This window comes from Microtus pennsylvanicus, unplaced genomic scaffold, assembly GCF_037038515.1.
Source record: "Microtus pennsylvanicus isolate mMicPen1 unplaced genomic scaffold, mMicPen1.hap1 Scaffold_268, whole genome shotgun sequence".
In the NCBI taxonomy this organism is placed as follows: domain Eukaryota; kingdom Metazoa; phylum Chordata; class Mammalia; order Rodentia; family Cricetidae; genus Microtus; species Microtus pennsylvanicus.
In genome coordinates this window covers 23,960-44,444 of record NW_027460912.1, presented here as the reverse complement: position 1 = coordinate 44,444, position 20,485 = coordinate 23,960, and the positions used below count along the sequence as shown (strand labels likewise).

At 48.9% G+C, this 20,485-nt stretch overlaps 1 protein-coding gene across 1 annotated transcript; it reads left to right on the top strand.

Moving 5' to 3' along the window:
- The first annotated feature begins 849 nt into the window (after positions 1-849).
- LOC142842214 (NHS-like protein 2) lies at positions 850-19,727 on the top strand. The gene is made up of 6 exons (XM_075959076.1): positions 850-913; positions 1,207-1,399; positions 3,638-3,769; positions 4,929-7,247; positions 9,367-9,499; positions 10,281-19,727. The coding sequence occupies exons 1-6, from the start codon at positions 911-913 to the stop codon at positions 10,600-10,602; spliced, it is 3,102 nt and encodes a 1,033-aa protein (XP_075815191.1). The 5' UTR covers positions 850-910; the 3' UTR covers positions 10,603-19,727.
- The last annotated feature ends 758 nt before the right edge of the window (positions 19,728-20,485 follow it).

Here is a 20,485-nt window from a genome sequence, read left to right as displayed (position 1 = left end):
CAGAGTCAAGAGTCTGTTGAGCTCTCGCTTTCCTCGCCATTTCATCTAAGCCATCGCTTTGGCCAGCCCTACTCCATCTTACACATACTTACCTCCTCTCGTTGGCTCGTGAACTTCGCTGTCTTCTATGCCACCACCTTCGGTTCCCTTACTTTTCGCCTGCCTAGACCTGATCCCATCCACAGTGGAACCAGACCTAAAAGCCATCAAGTATGAGTTCTTGCATCCAGGTATGGTGGCACAAGCCTGTAATTCCAGCACTCAAGAGACTGAGGCAGGAGGATCTTGAGTTCTGAGGCCTGCCTGGGGTACATGCAAGATTTTGTCTCACAGAAAACCAAGAAACCGTAAAGTTCTTGCGATCCAAGACAGAGTTCCAGACTGGACTTCTCAGTGTGGGTCTCTTCTTGCTTCGTGCACATTGTTCCTTGGTAGCACTGCAGAACACCCGAAGAGCTGCAGCGCCTCAGAAAATGGAACCGTTAGCAAAGGGTGTCTACATCCTGAGTCTTGGCTCTCCGGGCTGAGTGCTTAAGGTGGGGACCACTATAGAGGGCATGGGCCCCAAAGCAGCACGGCTTGGATTTACTGACTTCCTTTCCTCTTCTGCCCTCATGGTCCTGGGAACCAAGCACTTTTCCATTTCTGAACCCAGTGGCCAGGAAATAGCTCAAAGAAGCAATATGAGTCAGGCTGGGCAGCTTAGTGCAGGCGCCTGGCTCATTGTTCTCCCCCAGCCTGGCACCTGGCTCCCTAGAGTGTGTCTCCACTATGCTATTTTTCAGAAGAATATGAGGAACAGTATTCGGAGGCCAGACTTCTGGGGCAGACCTTCCGCTCTTCTGATGAGGCCCCTGAGCCTACTGCCAGCCAAAGGCCCCAGTCTACCAAGCGTCTGGAGTTTGTATTGATGGTGAGTTGTCTCTTCTCCAACCTGGGAGAGCCAGCGTGCACCCACCGGCAGGGCATCTTGAACTTCTTATGTGATCCCCTGGAAGCTACTGTTCATCACTGCTCACAAGCAGGGCTACTGCGAGGTCCCCCTGGGAAGGGCCCCGCACAGCATGTGCCTAGCCAGGCACCCTGTACAGTGCTTTCCTGTCTTCAAGAGGACGCCTCCAACCGCTCTGCCTAAGCAGTCATCCTATGGGCATCAGCTCCTCCAGTCAGAAGTGCACCTTTCCATCACACCCTCTCTCCCAACAGCCTGCAAAACGGCAGCTGAGCGAGGATGAGACCACGACGCAGGGTGTGAGGGCCCCCGAGGCCTGCCTGAGCCTGCCTACAGCCGACAAGCAAACTGCCTGGAATGGCCCCTTCCCTCTACCCATCCTAAAGGAGAAGCGCTGGCTTCAACCCTGCTCCACGCAGTCCGACCTTGTGCCCATCAACATCTCTGGTAGAGTTGCTTAGCACCGCCTGTTTGTTTCCCTCATGCCAAAGGCCCATCCTCTCCGAATGCTCTGGGTACTGGGGAGGGAGGGCCACTCTATCTGCTACTGACAAGGTCATGACTCCCCCGGGAGTGGAGGGGGCTTCGAGAGCCAGCTGAAGAGGGGGGATGGCTCCTCTTCCCTCACTCCCTATCTGCAGTCACTGTAACTGATACCATGGAATAGCGAACAAAAAGTTTCTTTGCAGAATGTGCCAAAAGTTTTCTGAACGTGGGTTTTCTTTTGAGTTTAAATGAAAACAAAGTTTGAGAATTTTGTTTGTTTCAGGTAAAGATAATGTTAGAAACCCAAAGTTCTGGGTTTGGAAAATACAAATAACAGCCAGAAGGAGATGAGAATCCGAGCACATGTGCTTTAACGGTAGTGTAACAAGGGAAGGGCACAGAAAGGGCACACGGGGGAAAAAAGAAAGAGCCACAGGAGGCCCAGGATGACCTTGAGAGTAGTGGTGGGGGGGATACTTGCATCTCTCTTCGTTTCGTTCTCCATTGCTGCAATAAGGAACCCTGACAGAAGCGACTTAAGGGGGCAGGGAGCAAGAGTATAGACCGGTTCACAGTTCAAGGTACAGCTCGTCAAAGGCAGCAGGAACTTGGAAGCAGCGAGTCTCATTGTCTCCGCAGACAAGAAGCAGAAGACAGTGGCTACTTGCTGCTGCTCAGTTCCCTTTCTCCGTCTCTAAGGTCCAGGATCCCCTGCCTGAGGAATGGTGCCATCCACAATTAAAGCTGGGTCTCCTCATATCAGTTAATGCCCAGAGGCACATCTCCTGGGTCATTCTAGGTTCTGTCAAGTTGACAGCACAATCACAGTCTCCAGGTTGGGGTCATGTGGCATTTCTGCTTCCCACTCCAGTGGCTGGAAAGGAACAGGGCCAGTCCTATCAGGAACCCCTGCAGGGCCCTGATGGAAGCAAGACGTCAGTAATCTGAAGGGACCGGAGGAGGCCTTGACTAGCATGGGCCCTGCTGTGGTGGAAAAGGTCGGTGAGAGCAGTGAGGGTAGCTCTGTCTCGCGTGACCATGCTCCCCGGATCTGGCTTGATCCACCGCCCCTAGAGTCATCTTGAGGAAGAGAGGCAGGAAGTAGAGCTCATTTGCCAAGGGAGGGAAAACTGTGCTAGGAGATTCGCAAAGCAACACTGATGTGCTCTGTCTAAATGGCTGTCTCACTTTCGGGCTGCTCTTGACTCTGTCCTGTGGAGCCATTTGCTGGGATGGGGCTGCAGTGAGTGCTGTGACTGGTGGGGGACGGGTCCTGCTTAACCAGCCACTAAGCTAGAGACAGGGCGGGGGAACTGCCTGTTTAGCCCCATGGATCTCCTCATCCTGACTTTGCCCCCTACAGATTCCCAGAACTAAAAGCTGACCCAGCACCTTAAGAGAATTAGACAGGGTCCAGTCAACACCAACTGCCAGTTTTGGTAATGTGGCCAGGTAGCTGTAGGTCAGACTATCCGACTGCTTCCTAAATGATGGGATCAGTAGGAGCGCTTCTTAGAGATGCTGTTTTCACCTGGTCCCTGTGAAGTCAGTCTGGGCATGATGGCACAAATCTGTAATCGCAGCACTCTGGAGGCAGAGGCAGGGTGATGAGGGCAAGTCCAGCCTGGATAACCAAATGAGTCCTTCACTCACAAAAAACCACACCCAGGAGTACAGGGTGCATCTCAGTGGTCGAGTACTTGCCTTGAATATAAAAGGCTCCAGATTCTGTCCCCAGCACCACAGGAGAAACCCTATGATCATAATCAAATAATGCTAGCCCCGGCCCATCTCTCCACAAGCAGTGATGCTCACCCCTGGCTATGCATCTGAAAAACCACCCAAGGACTCCTAGGCAATGCTTCTACCTAGGCCCTCCTCCCAGAAAGTTGAATGTTCTGGAGTTCAGATTGTGGAGTTTCAAAAGCTACCCAGTTTATTTCAGTGTGGGGCTGAAAAATACTGCCCAGTGCACCTAAGAAGTGCAAATGAGCTGGGTGTGGCCTGTAAAACCAAGAGTGTGTGCCCAGCACCAAGCTGGGGAAGGGGGAGGGATGCGGGAAGAAGTACCACCTTCCTGGATGCTGCTGTTCATGCTCATCGCTACTGCCGTCATCCTTTCTCTCTACCTCAGGCCAGTTTTCACTGTGCTTTAAACAGAAACCAGGATGCACCCAAGTGTCTTTATTTTGACTACAGGGCAGCAGTTTGATAGACATGCAAGTTTTCGACACTCGTTGTTTAACACAGAGACAGCCGTGAACCCCAAGTCCACCCTGAGGCGGAGGCGGACCATTATTGGATTCTCTAACTTTTCTCAGCGAGACCCAGGTGACCCCAATACAGTTGATTCCCTCAAACCCTTTTCCCATCTCCCACTACTCCTGTCATGCAAGTGCCATTGCGGCAGTGGGGACCTGAAATAATTCTGGGTAGAGGGGCTTTGACTATCCTGAGAAAGCCAATGTGTGATTAATGTCAACCAGGGGCCCTTGGCAAAACCAGCGATTGAGTCTGGAGGGCAGGGATCTCGGGCTAATAAATCCACCACATCCTTGTTTTTCATTACAAATGTACTGTAAATTAGATATGAAGTACACACCTTTAATCCCAGCACTCAGTAGCAGAATCAGGAAGATTATCTCCAGTTTAAGGCCAGCTTGGTCTCCATGAATTCTAGCCCAGCCAAAGACTACATAATGAGGTCTTATCTCAAAAAAAAAAGTAATGTTACCATATATGCCAAATTTATGCAAATAGAAGTGGGGAATCATCCCCTGAATTGTAATCTTGTATTGACCCAATACAGTCACTGTAGTAACTAAAGATATCTGTGTAGACTGCCTGCCATGTGCCTGGGATATAGTCAATATTCAACAAATTCTGGCTATTATGAATTACCATGTCAGTAAGGTAGCAGTAACAGTAATGTTAGAATAGCTGTGGATGTGAGAACACTTCTGGAGATTGGAACATCTGAATGGTGTCACATCTGTGAGTTACTCTAAGTCTTTTATGTTCAAAGGCAAAAGGTGGCAGATGCCAGAAATATAGCATTCAGGCAAAGTCCAGATTCATAGCTGGGGCTGTGAGCCACATGCTGCTGTGGGCTTTAGTCAGTTTAGAAATTTCTGCTCTCACCTCAGGCCTGACGACCCCTGAGATCTGCTGGGTCTGTGAACCCAGGGAGAAAGAAAGTATGGGGGAAACCCGAGGTAGTCACACGTGACACTTGTACTCTGAAAAAAAGTCGTCAAAGCTGGAAAGTCTTTGGCAGCCATCTGGCCAATCCAAGGGTACCCCGTGACTCACTGTGTGGCGATGGGCAAGATCCCAACTTCCCCCAGTATCCTCATCTGTGAAAAGGAAGAACCAAGGAATTCTGACAAAGCTGTTGGCAATGCTGCTTGGCACAAAGCTGGTGTTCTGGTTATAAACAGCTGACGGGGGATCCCTTGCTGTAGCAGTAACATGTGCTTTCTATCTCCAGGGCACAGCACCAGCCCGGTAGGCAGCCTGGCCTCAGACATCAGGCCTGGCCACTCGGCTCCACAAGTTGTTCAGGGAAGAGTTGCTATTGGGCAGGAAGCTCGGTTTCCAAGTCTCACCTCGCCAGGACTAAGACACTCATCGAGTGAGCCTGCAGACCCTCACCAGGCACGTGGTGGCCCAGACCCTCCTGGCACGGAGAGCATGGCAATGGTGTACAGTGTCCCCAGTTCTTGCAATGGACCAACAGAGTCAACGTTCTCCGCCTCCTGGAAGGGAGATGCTTTCACGTACATGACTCCAAGTGCCAGCAGCCAGGGCAATCAAGTCAGTGAAAATGGAAAAAATCCTTCCTCTGGGAATTCTTGGGTCTCTCTGAACACACTCCCACCTCTGGTTCCTAAAGAGGCGGCTACCCTCTTTGTCACCCGTGATAACCCAGCAGGATGCACTGGGATACCCAGCTACTCTGAGCACCCCACTCAACGAAGGCAAATACCAGAAAGACCTCCCAAGATTGGCCTCCTGGCCCGTGGTACCTCAAGACTGGAAACAGGCCCAGGTGGAACTAACAGATTCCGGGAGCGGTCACTTTCTGTGCCCACGGACTCAGGTGTCACCTCAGTGGACTATGGTGAAGAGCAGAAGGCTGGAGAGGCCTGCATCCTGCCTTATGCCAGTGCAAACTCTGAAGGAAGTAACAGTACTGACAACATTGCAGCCCTCAGCACTGAGCAAGAGGCGCAGCACAGGAGGCAAAGATCCAAAAGTATTTCACTCAAGAAGGCCAAAAAGAAGCCCTCTCCACCCATGAGAAGCGTCTCACTAGTCAAAGATGAGCCAGTCCTCCCACCAGAAGGTGAATTGGCACTGCCCAAGGACCAGAGGCCCAGGAGCCTTTGCCTCTCCTTGGAACACCAAGGGCACCATTCATCTCACCCAGATCCTCAAGGTCATCCATCTGGGCCAGCTCTCAAAGATCCAGAAGGTTCACAGTTCTCTCACCACTGGTATCTTACTGACTGGAAGTCTGGTGACACCTACCAATCCTTGTCCAGCTCCAGCACAGCCACTGGCACCACAGTCATTGAATGCACTCAAGTTCGGGGAAGCTCGGAGTCTCTGGCCTCCCCTTCCACCTCCAGAGCAACAACACCCTCCCAGCTCTCCATTGAGGTGGAAGCCAGGGAAGTAGCCTCTCCTGGAAGGCCCACTGGACTGATGTCCCCTTCCAGTGGCTACTCGAGCCAGTCAGAGACACCCACACCCACTGTCTCCATGTCCTTGACCCTGGGCCACTTACCACCTCCAAGCACCAGTGTCCGAGTACGTCCGGTGGTACCAGAAAGGAAGTCATCACTGCCCCCGATGTCACCAATGGAAAAAATCTGCAAGTCACGGTTATCATTTGACCTACCATTGAGCTCTTCAACCACCCTGGATCTGTCGGGGATGAGTATCTCCATCCGCAGCAAGACCAAGGTGAGCCGCCATCACTCTGATACCAATTTTGGAGCCAAACTGGCCCAGAAAACTAGTCCAAACCAGCCAATCATGCCCATGGTTACTCAGTCTGACCTCCGTTCTGTTCGCCTGAGGTCAGTCAGCAAGTCTGAGCCAGAAGATGACATTGAGAGCCCAGATTACACCGAGGAACCTGGAGCAGAAGAAGTCTTCACCTTGCCAGAGAGAAAAGTGAAACCTCCCATAGCTGAGAAACCGCCACTGGCCCGAAGGCCTCCAAGCTTGGGTCACAGGCCACCCTCGCTCCCTGGGGAGTATCAGCTAACTTCTCCTACTATGGCTATGACACCTAGGAGCTCCATTCCACACGTGAAGCAGCTCCCCCAAGACAGCTACACAGTGTTGCGGAAACCAAAGTCACCTAGCTTCCCCAGTGGCAGGAGCCCTGGGGAGTCTACAGCGCCCTCCACCCTTGTCTTCACACCTCTTGCCAGTTCCTCTGGTGCTTTCTTCTCAGGAACACAGCAACCTCCCCAGGCCAGTGTAGAAGATGGGGTCCCCAAGGTGAGAGCCCTACCAGAAAGAATCAGCCTCCAGAGCCAGGAAGAAGCTGAGAAAAAGATGAGCAAGATTCCACCTCCTGTACCAAAAAAGCCCAGTGTGCTCTACCTGCCTCTCACCCCCCCTGTAGCTCAAATGGATGCCTGTATGGCCGAGCCAAGGCTGCCTTTCAGCCCCATCATCACCTTAGAGGAAGATACCAAGTGTCCCTCCGCTGAGGAGGACCCGAAGTCACCTGGTAAAAGGATGACTTCCGCTCTTCCTGTTGACGGTGAAAAGGAGGCCGTCTCTCCAGGTTAGTAAACTGTCTTGGCTTTGCCCTTCAGTTGCAGGAGGGATGAGGGTGAAGCTGGAGTTAACTCTGGAAAGACAGAGCAATTGCCCCAGCATGAACAAAGCTGTAGGGAGCACATCTAGAGGGCGTGAGTTAACTCTGTAAAGGAACTGCCAGTTGGCCTTACTGTCCAGGAGATCAGGACTGACCCAGGACAGATCCCCAAGGCTAAGTCTGGACAATCTACCCTTGGCACAGGCACCACGATAACAAATCAAACAAAGCCTTAGCACACTGGGACTTCCTGACCGCATCTGGCCAGTCAGGCATGCAGCCCTTGCCCTGGGACTCCCACTCAGCCGACAATAGTTTTCATTAGTCAGACTAATTTAGACTAACACTCGGGACTCAGTATTCCAGAAGTCCTCGTCCAAGAGTTCTGGAAGGCTCGTGGGACTCTGAAATGATGGCCTGCACACTTTTCCAGGGTTTTCCACAAGAAAGGGCACAGTCTTCCTTGGAAGGTTTGATTCTAACTCTTCCTGGACCCATAAGAGTAGGCTAGTTAATGATTCTTCACTTTGGTTGGTGTTGTTTCTGTGGCTTTTTGTTTTAATTGTAAGATACACACGACACTTATATTTTAACCACTTGCCTATGTGGCCGGCGGTGGGTGGGGCACAGGTTGTGTTGAGTGTCTTTGGCTCTCAACCTTTACCCTGTCTTTTGAGACAGAGTCTCTACAGGAATCAGAGCTTTTTTATTGGCTAGACTGGCTGGCCAGCAAGCCCTGGGCATCCACCTGTCTCCGTCCCCCCAGATCTGGATTATTAGGGTTATAGGCATACACAAGAGTGTGAGTACCAGAGATCCGAACTCCATGCTTGTATGGAAGGTGCTTTACCAACCGAACTACCTTCCTGGCACCAACTCCTTTTTGTTTTTGTTTTTGTTTTTGTTTTTTCGAGACAGGGTTTCTTTGTGGTTTTTGGAGCCTGTCCTGGAACTAGCTCTTGTAGACGTGGCTGGTCTCGAACTCACAGAGATCCGCCTGCCTCTGCCTCTCAAGTGCTGGGATTAAAGGCGTGCGCCACCACCGCCCGGCTACCAACTCCTTTTTTGAGACAGAATTTCACTGTGTTACCTAGGTTGGCCTGAAAGTCACAATTCTCCTGTCTCGGCACTTCACCCCCAAATGTTAAAATTGTAGATATGTGCCACCATCCTGGGCCTAATTTTAGCCATCTTGAGCCATGCAGTTCGTTAGGGTTTAAGAACATTCATGTTGAAGACCCATCTCTAGAATGTCTTTTATCTTGGGAAAATGAAAGTCTATACCCTTGAAACAACTCCCCCTTTCCTCCACTTCATCCCCTCTTTCCTCCTCCTTCCCTCCCCCTTTTCTCCCCACCTGCTAACCACAGGTTTATGGCTCTGACTGTTCTGGATGCCGAGTGGAGTCATAGATTTGTTGTCTTTTTTATGACTTTCTTATTTTTATTAATGTCCTCAAGGCTCAACTCTGTCTCGCATCATATTTGAACCCTTAATGTTAAACATTAAAATCTCATGACCTTCTTTAAACTGGTTTAGACTTTCAGCATAAGTTAATCACTGTGACGAAAGCAAGTGAGCATGTCAAAGCCACAGGTTATTTCCAAATATGCTTCCTCCAACTCCGCAGGCTCCCTCCAATTCAAGCAAGTCTCATCCCCCACTGGGCGAGGATAATTGCTTTACCCTTCTCTCAGTATCTTGAGTTTTTAATTATGTATTTATAACAAGGGGGCTGGGGATATAGCTCAGTGCCAAAAGAGCTTATCTAGTGTGTTCCATCCCCAGCACTGTTTTTTTTTTTAATAAATAAGAAAACGAGCATGCTCAGATGACCTGTATTAACGAAAAGCAAGCATGAGAACAGGGATTTGGGCCAGTCTTCACCATGGGGGCATTGAAAGGCCTGGGGGTAAATCATTAACCTTCTGAACTTCATGTTCCTTCTAGCAAAATGGAGATATCAAAAGGCTCTGTCCTGCTGTCTAGCTAGGGTTGCTTTGAACATTGAGGGGAATGGCAAGAGAGCATGTGCCCTGTCCTAACCCTCATGGCCAAAGTCATGCCTTTTGGTTCTTATACCTAGGGAAGACTGTGGAACCAAGTGCCGAAGAGAAAAGTTTAATCAGTGATAAGACAGCCGAATGGATCTCGGAGGAGGATGATGACGTGTTTGTGGCTTCGCGCACGACTGAAGATTTATTTACTGTGATACACAGGTCAGGATCCTTTTCCTTCATTATAATTACAATTGCTTTCCCCTTTTCTGCTTAAAGAAAAACTGCTGCCTCTGAGCAGCCCCTGGAATTGCAACTGGAGATTCAGTTCAGTACCTACCTACGTATGTGAGCACAGTCTGGGGCCTCACATCTCAAATTCACTGATATCTTTGGTTGAAGCGGGGGAGGAGGAGAGGACCAGGTGCTGAGAGAGGCCCCTCGTCTCCTAGCAACTGCTTGGCCTATTGTGTCTCCATCTGCTGCCTCACAGCTCTATCTGCAGAGAGAGACATTTAACCCTTCATGGAACTTCTTGTACCACAGAATTCTGTCCTAGGTGATACAGAGCACCAGACAACATATGAGAGCAGGGACTCAGGCAGAGGGGGAACAGAGGTGGGCATTGGGACATGAGGCAGGGGCTTGTAATGAGGTACCTGGATCCACAAGCCCAGTTACTGGAGCTGGAGCAGCAGCTCAAATCAGTTCCAAATCCCTGGCTGTCTTGATTCAGTCACTGAGCTCCTGGTCTTGACCCTTTACGTTTGTTCTTGATCTCAGAACTGACAAGGACTGAACCTGTAGCATAGGGCAAGTGACTCCAGTTGTGGCCATTGAAAAGCATGTGGGGAACAGAGGGGCCCCCAAGGGGCTTGGGAGCACGGGGCTGTCATATGCATGATCTTGAGCACATCCCTGGTTGTCAGTTCTTCAGAGCTTTGCTAGCTGTCTGCTCCCTGAATTCCCTGACTTCGCTCAGACCAGTCTTTCCTTCGTTTAGGTCCAAAAGAAAGCTCCTGGGCTGGAAAGAGCCTGGGGAGGGCTTCCCAGGCAGCAGACCCAGCTCCCACTCACCAGTGAAGAACACAGCTGATTCTCCCACCACTGAGTCTGCTGCTGCCACAGGGGCAAGTGGCAGTGCCTGCCTAGACGCTGGCAGAAATGATGATTTCAAGGCCCTGCTCCAGAAGAAGGGAAGTAAGGCAACTCCTAGGACCCGCCCCTCAGCGGCTGAGCTGCTCAAGACCACGAACCCTCTGGCTCGAAGAATCATTGCGCAGTTCTCAAAAGACTATGAACCCACTGACAGCCCCAGTACCTAAGCCCTGCTTCTTATTCACTAGGTCTGAGGAGAGCAGGGGAAAGATAGAGGGCTTCAGAAAGGGACCAACCACAGGAATGACAAAACATTCTGTCTTTGACATTAACTCACACTCTGGACAGCAGAGAGGCCAACACAACACACCTGCGTTCCCCAGGCACTCTGATAGGCTTCAGACCATCTGCGTTTCCATGCTTACCATGGCTGAACATCGGTGTTCTTCTTAGATTCTCCCAGCGCTGTCCATTAAGAAGAGATCCTCAGATTTGAGAGCCCGTATGCCACCTTTTTCAATGTCCTGGCTGTTTTGTCCATTGGCTCCTGTTGCTGAAAGGCACGGTGGGAGAACAGATCGGGGACCTTCCAAACCAGGGCTGGGGACAGAGGCACCAATCCCACTGCTGATTATCTCCTCTCCTGGGGTGGCTTTGATGGCCCTATGTGAAGACCCAGACAGACACCGAGGCCTCCTCAACCCCAGAGAGAACTCTGCAGGAGGCGTGCACTAATTTCAGCATGGGGTTGATTGGATGGCTTCTGTGGTGCAAACTTGAGTGTGACTGTCTAAAACTCCATGCCTTTTTCAGTTTGATTGTCTATGCGGAGATCAGGGTGATGAGTTTCAATAAACTTCTAGGATTTCCCCCCTCCCCCATTAGCTAGAAAAGATGGGACTGGGTGGCTTTGGCTGAGCCAAGCTCTGCAAACGAACGGGACATTTGTTCACTTGCATCTAGCCAAGGTAACTCGCATGCACGCCTTGAGGTCTTTCGAGTGTCTGTCAATGTGGGTAGCCAGGATCTGTGCCAAGCTCATGCTGTAGACTTCAAGAACTCTCATTTCACTCGCATGTAACATTCATTACAGGAAGTAATTAGGCGAAGGACTGGCATCATCCAAGGCTCCAGAAGTAGAACGGAAATGTACCTTGCCCCACACCGTTCGATTCAGAGTGTGCTTTTTGTGGTTCTTTGGGTTTTGAGGAAATCTGACTCTGTTTCAATGATCAAGAAGCTGTAGACTGAAAAAGATCTACGTGAAATCAAAAAGACAGCCCATAATTCAAGAAGGCTACGTTTTGCCATTTAGGTACTGCTGTTTGGCCAACTTTCAGCTTGCCACGGCAGGGGGCAGGGGGAGCAGCTAGGATAAAGAGGATACTGAAAGAGTTCCAAAACAATCACAATTACCCCTTCCCTTCCAAAGCCAACAGGCACAGGCTGTTCTTGTCAACTCGACTTTGTAAGTAGAGAAAGAGCACCTGATCTCCGTACACCTACTTTCCGAGGGGCTGGGGACAAGCTGAGCAAAGCACTGAACAGAACCTGCTGGCCAGTGTTGGGAAGTTCTTTGTCTTCTGCCCCCAAAGGGCCCAAAGGAACTGAACTTGTAGTGTGCTTTGCAAAAACAAACAAACAAAAATGGGCTTTGACTCATCGCCCGCACTCCCTGCCCTAAAAGATTCCTTGCTCAGTCTCCCGGAGGAAGCAGTAAGGAGTCCAGGGACAAGCATATCTCCATTTTGATAGGTCACACTCCTCACCAATGAGAAGCAAACTGTTAGCTCTACTGCCCACACTCCAGCAAGGCAAAGTGGCTGCAAAACTACCCCAAGTACTGAGAGGACTCGGGTCTCTGGCGTAGAAGTCCTAGGCTGAGGTCCTCGCTTGGGTGGCTCTAGTTCCGATTGGTCTAATTCTAGACAAAGGGAAAGAGCTCAAGCTCGCCAGCTCTCTTCCAGCTAGCACTTCCCTCTCGGGTCTAGAAAGAAGCCACTTAAATAATCAACAGTTAGGGGAACTCTGAAAGCGCTTAAACCATTTAACATGAAGATCTTCTAAGCCAAGTTTCACGAGTCAGACGGGAATGCGGGATATACACTTTGAAGCACCGCACCCAGGCAGACTTCTGTGAGTTTGAAGCCAGCCTGATCTACATAGGTAGTTCCAGGATGCCAAGGCTCCATATTGAGACCCTGACTTCAGTCTTGGCCTTGGTTTATACATAACTACCACACCTGACTTAACTCAGAATTCCAAAAGACAGAGGCGTTTTCCTCTGTAGGAAAATGAAGGAGTGGAGTGCCCTTGCTTCTGCCTCTCAGGAGAAAAAGTTCCCTGGGTCTGCTCCACAGAACCGTTATGAATCAATCATTGAATTCTAAAGTTTGAGCATATGAAACTGTATAGGGCTTGCTACTTTTGCTGATGATTTATTTGAAGTGTCTTGTTTGTTCCTTCTCATGGGTTTGGCCTCTCCCCTCACCTTGCTACCTCTGGAGGTTCCCCCCAAAAGATTCTAAACTGAATGCTTAGACTGCTTGAGATTGTTTCAGTGACCTGAACCCCTGCTCTCCTCTATACGACTCTGTATGCCTGGAATGTTTAGAACATTTCCTCGTCACTATGACCCCCAGAAGCCCAACTAGCACAAGAGATTTGGGGCAGAGGCTTTACAGTCAGAGGAAACACTTTGGACTGGGAGTAGTCGTTCTGTCCCTCCAGGCTTGGCAGGGAGTAGACCTAGTCCTACGCAAACAACCAGATTGTTAAATAATAATAGTAACTAAAAACAGTCATTGATTAGCACAGCACCAAGCATCTTTCTGAATACTTAACCACTCTCCTGTCCCTATTATCATAAACATCCTCTCTCTCCCCTGAGGACAATGTGTGCTGCCCAGGAGGCTGGATTGGGAGGGGGACCCCTTTCAGGAAAGTCTCAGGGAGGTTGCTGCCGCTGCTGTGACACACAGCACACGGAAAGAAACAGAGGGACCTCTAAGGATGGCACACACAGTGAGTCGGAGGGAAATGAAAGGGGGTTCAGGTGGTCAGCCTCTGCTTCAGGCTTTTCCTATCCCCTTGTTTTCCTCTAGCTCCAGCCCTCAGTGGCAGGTGGCCCTGTTAGAAGAGCTTTGGTCCAGTCAAGGGTGGGGGGAGACCCCCCAGAGGCAGTTAATGTGTACCTACGTGCTTTGCATTTGGTGGCTATGTATTTGTGGTTCAGATGTGAGTGCCGGAGAGCATGTTGGTCTTAATACAAAGGCTGGCTTTGCTTGTGGATCCTCCCCATTGCCTGTACTATTAGCCTGCCTGGGCCTCTCTCTCCCTCCTGACTCCAGCTTGTCTTTCAGTCCTAACACCCAGGAACTGCACCGACGAGACCAGCAGCTCAGCCACAAAGGAGTCAAGGCCTCAGGCAGCCAGTTCATTCACAGTAGCCTCACGACCACAAGGTTGATCTGGAAAAAAAATGACCTTGAATGTACAAAGACGGGCAAATCTCCAGGGTTCCCCCAACAAGCATTCTGCCTGGCATCTACGTCATCAAGACAACAGAGATCCAGTTGTCATCTCTGTGTACCTGTCACTCTGAGCAGATCTCCCCAGGCACCCGCCCCCCTCCTCACCTCCGAACCAGTCAGGAAAAAGACTCGGTACCACTCAGTGCTCTGTTGCTCACTACTTCCGCCCTCTGTGTTTGCCAAGTCTGTGGCACAATGGTGAGCTTTTCCTTTGCTATGATTTGCCAGGGCCAGGATTAGGGTGAGGCGATTGGGGAGACGCCCACTCTCAAGGCCCCCGCCAGTGCCTTACCCTTGCCACGGCCCTGTGATTTGCGCTCTGTAAAGTAGTATGAGTTGCTCTTTCTTCCTCTGAGTGTAGTTCTGATTTGGGGGCAGGTTTTGCGCCAAATGTTTTCTTGCTGTTTCTCCATTGGTTGCCAGCAGCCTTTGTATGCGTTAAAGAATCTTCAGTATTATCACAAACATTTCAGCTGGCAAGTTAGCGCCCCTTTCAGGAGGAGCACGAGGGCCAGAGAACTTCAACAGGAAGTTGAGGTCTGCCCGTGTGGCCTTCTGTCTGCTCTTTCTGCTCCCTTCTCCCTTGTAGTCCTTGTGGCCCAGCACCGATTCTCCTCAGTGCCTCCTACTTCGTTCTCCTCCTAAGAAAAACATGCTCTCAGGAAAGGGATGAATTCATTGACTCTGAGACTGGGAGGCTTCATGCTACCTTTTTCGAGGGTTGCTTGCATTTTAACAGGGGAACAGCCTTAAGCCAAAGGAATGAAGTCCTTGCAGAATGTTAGGCGTCACCTAGTTGTACAAGTTCTTTTTCACCGTGGAAAAACCAGACTCCCTGACAGCTGACTCCAGAGTATAGAACCTCTGGTCTTCTCCTGGAATCATTGGAGTTAGTAGCTGCTGGTCAATTATCTAGATAACCCTGTGCTATTTTCCTACCAAGGGATTCTGAGAAAAAGCTACTTACAAGCCTCTGAGAAGGCCTAGATCAAGCACTCCTATTGTACATTAACATGTTTGTGTAAACGGTATTAATACTACTTACCACTTAGGTAAAAGACACAAAGATTTAACAAGTTTGTGAAGTGTGTCCTGTTTGTGCAAGGTGACTCTGCCGAGTCCACTTCTTACCGATGTCAGTCGTCCAGTATCAGTGATGGTTATTAAACTGCGTGGAGGCCTAGTTACTAAGCACAGGCCTCCACTACCCCTCCTGCCGTTCGTCTCTGTGGTGTGCTATGACTCCAGCTTGGTGTGAGAATGAGACCTTTTCTAAAGCAGAGCCCCAGTCCCTAATGCCTTTGCATGTATTCAGCTCTAAGTGACCAAGATAGGAAGGATTTAAGAGGACAAGCGAGTAGGAAAGAGGTACAAAACAGTGCCTTTGTCATAAGTCAGCAGACAGTGTGATGACTTTCACGTGACTTGAAACAAGCAAGTCAACTATTTTAAAACACTTTGAAATCAGTTTGTAGAGGACTATGGTTGCGAGTGGTTTTTGAACACATGTTGGAGGCACTTTAATAAGTTTAGCAAAAAAGAAATTTGCCTAATGAAGACTGTGTGAAATAAATATATACCTTTGTTTGGTAAAGGCCCAAATCTAGGCCACTGGTTCTCAAAGGATGGTCTTGGAATCACCAAGAGCAACATATGAGAGAAGGAGGGGGAGAGACAGAGAGAGGTGTCACACCTTTAAGTCCTCTGAATCGCCAGAGCCACGCCTCTCTGCAACAGGTTACCTTTCTGACCCTTAGTTACAGTTAGCAGTCCAATCTCTGGCAAAGAAGCATGTCTAGCATCTTCTTGCTCCGCTACACATTTGTCTGGCATTAAGAAAGTGCCAGATTGAATCAGGCCCATCTGGCCTGGTTTGGGATTTTAAAATAGTAACAACAACAACAAAACCTGTGGTGGTGGTGGTGGTGGTGGTGATGGTTGCATTTGGTAGGACCAGTCCTTAAATGAACGTCCTCACCGGAGGGCTCTTGCAGAAATGGATTTGCTTCTAAGGCTCTGCCCGAAGGCTAAAGTGTGGCATTTGATAGTAGTGATCTCCCCCTACAGGGAAACAAACACCTAAACCAGAACAACCAGTTAACCCCTCAGCCTCTTTGTAATGCTAAGCTTTATAGAAATTTATTCCGTATGTGGTCTTGAGATTTTCTATGTCCAGTTTTATAAAATGTTCTGCATGCCAATACAGCATTGTGGTCACGTCAAAGCCATTCCTCCTCCGTGTGTGTGTGCTGGTGAAGAAATACCAACATGTATGTTCTGATGTTTCCTGATCAACTGTAAATTACATTTTCATTAATTTTTAAATGAGATATATTTACTCTGGCTAGCAGTTAAAATTTTATTCTTTTTATTATCTTTCATTGCTACTTTTTTCTACTGACTCCAAGGCTTACTTTGGGAAGAGAATTTCTTATTTCTAGATTGTTGTATCTCTCTTATTTCTATATTTATCTATAATCACAGAGTGTAAGAGCTGAAAGGGACCAATCTCCCTCGTTTCATAGAGGAAATTAAGGCCCAGATGGGTCAAACGGCTTGCCGCAGGTCACACAATGAGTCTGAGGCAGGGCCCAGCCTCATTTCTAGGTTGCCTGCCTCTGGGATGAATGTTTTATCATTTAAATCATTATATTTATGAAGGACCCATGACTGGCTTCTACTTGTCTGGCTCATTAATTTCCCAGGTATTTCAGTGAAAAAAATCTATATGCTTTAAAAGGAACGCTTGTTCTTCAGTTAATGAATCCAAAGAAAATCTGGTTTTTAGTTTAGAAAATCATTTCCCTCCATGTTTGCTATCTGTGCCCTACTTTGTACAGTGGATGTTTCCCCTAAAAGCTGTGGGGGGATGGATTTATATAGAGCAAATTTCATTTTTTAGTAGGAAAGCTTCCCTGTGTAAGGGAATCTTCTTGGGACTTTTTTGGAGAAACAAAACTAAACAGACTCCTCCTGTCATTTGTTCCTTTAGGTCTTTAATTACTTATTAGTGTGATTTTTTTTTGTACTTGCTTTTATTTAAAGTAGGGCAAACCAGTGTTAGCTTTCCTAGAATTTACTAGAACCTTACCTTCCTAATCTTTTTGAGAAATCTTTAGACTGTTATATGCTTATGAGCTATTCAATTGTATTCTAGAAACTTCACCTGACCTGACATTTTGCCAATCCCTGGGCTCAAATTCCATCTCTATCTGATCAGATAAGAACAAGAGTTCCCTAATCAGTACTTATCTCTACATATGGTCTCTTTTCCAGAACATTCTTTGCCCAGTATTCCTTCCTGTGCTCTTACTTTAGCCATCTCAGGCCTCTTTCCTAAATCACACATACCTCACTGTCCTGTGCACTTTTGGGCACTACACCTTGAGGGCCGGGCTAGTCATCCTGAGCAATATCTCCAGTTACTTCCATGTGCCCATTTCTCTTGGATCTCTTCTGGTTTCCCTTCCCAGACTCAAAGGCTTCTCTCACCAGAGACTGCTGGGATTTTCCCATCGTTTCAGGAAATCAATGAACTTCCCCTTCAAAGGGCCTGAGAGGAATTGTTTTAGTCTTTGTGGGTCATCTATGGTTTTTGTGGCAGATTCTTTCTTGTGGCTGATTGTTCATTCACTCGTTTTACACCTTTGGAACATCTGAAAACCATTCTCAGCTCACAGGCCATGCAAGGCTGACCCCCGATCCACACTACCATTTTTTGACCGTCCCCATTGTGAAAAGTGGACGGGGGCTGGCATGATGGAACAGCACGTAAAGGTGTCTGCCACCAAGCCTGATGATCAATGGGATCTAAGTTTGAGTGGAACCCACGTAGTGAAAGGAGAGAACCCCTGCAAATTATCCTCTGACCTCTGTAAGCATGATACACACACACACACACACACAAATAGATAAATATAATACTAGAAGACGGGTTTTTGTTTTGTTTTGTTTTTGTTTTTGTTCTTGTTTTTCGAGACAGGGCTTCCTCTGTAGCTTTGAGGCTTGTCCTGGAACTAGCTCTTGTAGACCAGGCTAGCCTTGAACTCACAGAGATCTGCCTGCCTCTGCCTCCAGAGTGCTAGAAGCCACCACCGCCAGGCTTCTAAGAAGGATTTTTAGGTTGAGTCTTGTACCAGAGGCTGTCGCTCACTGCCTCACATACGCTGTACCATGAAACCGGTCTGCTCACATCAGGACACGAAGAGGTGGGGGCGGGCTGCATGTGACAGTCTTTCTCTATGTCCCACTGTCACTAATTATATTGATAGAGAACACCTTATTTCTAGCCCATTCATTGTGCCTCTATTTGCCCAAGGTTGGGGTAAGGTGGTAGGAACGTTTCCTTAGGTCTTTTGTCCTGTCCTTGCTCTCCCTGTCTTGGGCCACCTGGTCATATCCCACACTGCTGTCACCAGTTTAGGGTTCTGTCATTCAAAAGTCTGATAGCATACACCCTAAGAGTCCAGTTCAGTTTACAATTTCCTGGAAAAACCACCAACTTCCTGGTTTCACAGGCTGGTTTTAAAACCCAGAATACACACATATCTCTGTCCTAATACAATTGAGACCTAGCACTAGACAGCATGGAACCCCAGCAAGGAACCTATGGGGTACAGGAAGTATCTGTGCCACAGTGTCTCCAGCCTCCCGAATCCCCATCAGCTAAAGTGCTTCATTGCATCCCTCCAACCGATGGGCATCCGACACATCACATCCTGTTTCCTTCACTTCTCCAGCTACCCTGCTCTCATCCCACTCTCTCACGCTTTCAGGAACTGGAGTTCAGATTCACAGTTCTCACACTTACCGTGTGTGAATTGCGGTGTACTGCGAAAGCATGCACCTGTGTGTGTGTTTTTTGCACCTGGCTGTGAATCACACCTGAGCACATGCACCATATATACAGCGCTCTCACTGGTCCTCTGGTCCAGGACCAGATCTAACGAAACTGGTCAAGGAAGGAAATAGCAGGGGATCCTGAGGCATCTCCCTTCCTGTCCTCTGAGAGCTTCTTCGCATTGGCTTGGGCTGGCTCCTCTCGCATGGAGCCCTTTAAAGAACTCCTCTATGTCATTCCTGGGCAGGCAGCATCCACAGAGCCAGGAGATTATTGCATGTGGACTCAGTTACTGGGACAGAAGCGTCATCTTTTCCAGCTTAGCAGATGCACGTCTCTGGCCCTTTAGCTTAACTTCTGTCATTTGAGCCCAGGGATCCACTCATTTCCTGAAACCTAAATTTTCAAACATCAGACTCGAGTAATTTTCAGGGTTTCCTTTTTCAGAGTTCCCATGAAGTGGTTCATTTCTGCCTTTTCTTTAGGGTTTGCAGAGTTAGGAAGGGAAGGAAAGGAGGGCTGTGCCTTGGACCCAGAAGCAGAGCAAGGACAAGGAACAACCTGCTGTGCAGCAGCCCCCGTAGAGTTGGGTCGAGTTAGTGCTGCAGTCCGTGCTCCCGGGTCCGCTGTGCCCTGAAGACAATTCCAGGTGGGAATGTGCAGAGTGATGGCCTACACTGAAAGGCAGGGCTAATGCCCACCCCCAGGGATGGCACTACGTCTTGGATTCCAACTCCAGGAGAAGCAGTAACTAGGAGAGATGGCAAACCTTGTCTTTGGAGAATTCCATCGCAAACTAGAAGGGAGTCCTCTGTGGGGTGATATTACAAAGGTGGTTTCTTGTGTTTCTTTTCCTTGGTTGTTTTGTTTTGTTTCTTTCAAGATTCCTTACTGGCTTGCTGCCAGCAATTGAACTGTGTTCTTTCTAGAGCTAGAGCTGTTTGTGTCTTCTTCGAATAAACTTTTTCTGTTAAAACCACCTTCTGCTTCCTCCCTTGCTTGTGCTGCACGGATCAAAGCCCCAATTCAGGAGCAGGTCCAGTTCATGCTTTGGTTTTACTCGCCACACAAACGGCACTGAACCAACCCGTTCGACCCGTTCACAACATGTCAACTATGGAGACAAGTTTTGTGAAGCAGAATGTACTCAAGAAGCAGGGAAGGAGGGCAGATGTCCTCGGATGTCAAGGGGCCATCCATTGGGCATCTGGCACAAGCAGGGAGTCAACAGAAGCAGCCCTTCAGTGCTGGAAAGACCGTTATCATCATGCGCACACAGCTAAGGGATTAGCCATAGCAGAGCTGGTAGAGACTAAACGCTCGGCTCAGCTGCATGGCCTCCAAAATCAGGGCTTCTTGTTCGTTTTCTGCTTCTGATCAATCCCAGGGCTTTACATAGGCTAGGCAAGGACTCTACCGCTAGGCTCAAGTTCCAGACCTAAAACAGTGATTGTTATGTTCTACTAAAGCCATAAGCTCGAAAGTTTACTCATGTCTTCCCTCAGTTTCATGAGGGGCTCGCATACATTGCAGTCAGTGCTCACAAACCCTGAGAATACCCAACAAACAGATGACCCACAATATCTTCAGAAGCATTCCCAGAGGGATATACCTTAGGCCTAAGGGTATCTGGGTGGGTGGTTTATGTTCCGAGACTTGCTCTGAAGGACGCAAGTCCAGGCACTCACAGAGATGGCAAGAGCCATAGATGTGTACAGCACTGGGGATTGGGCCGCA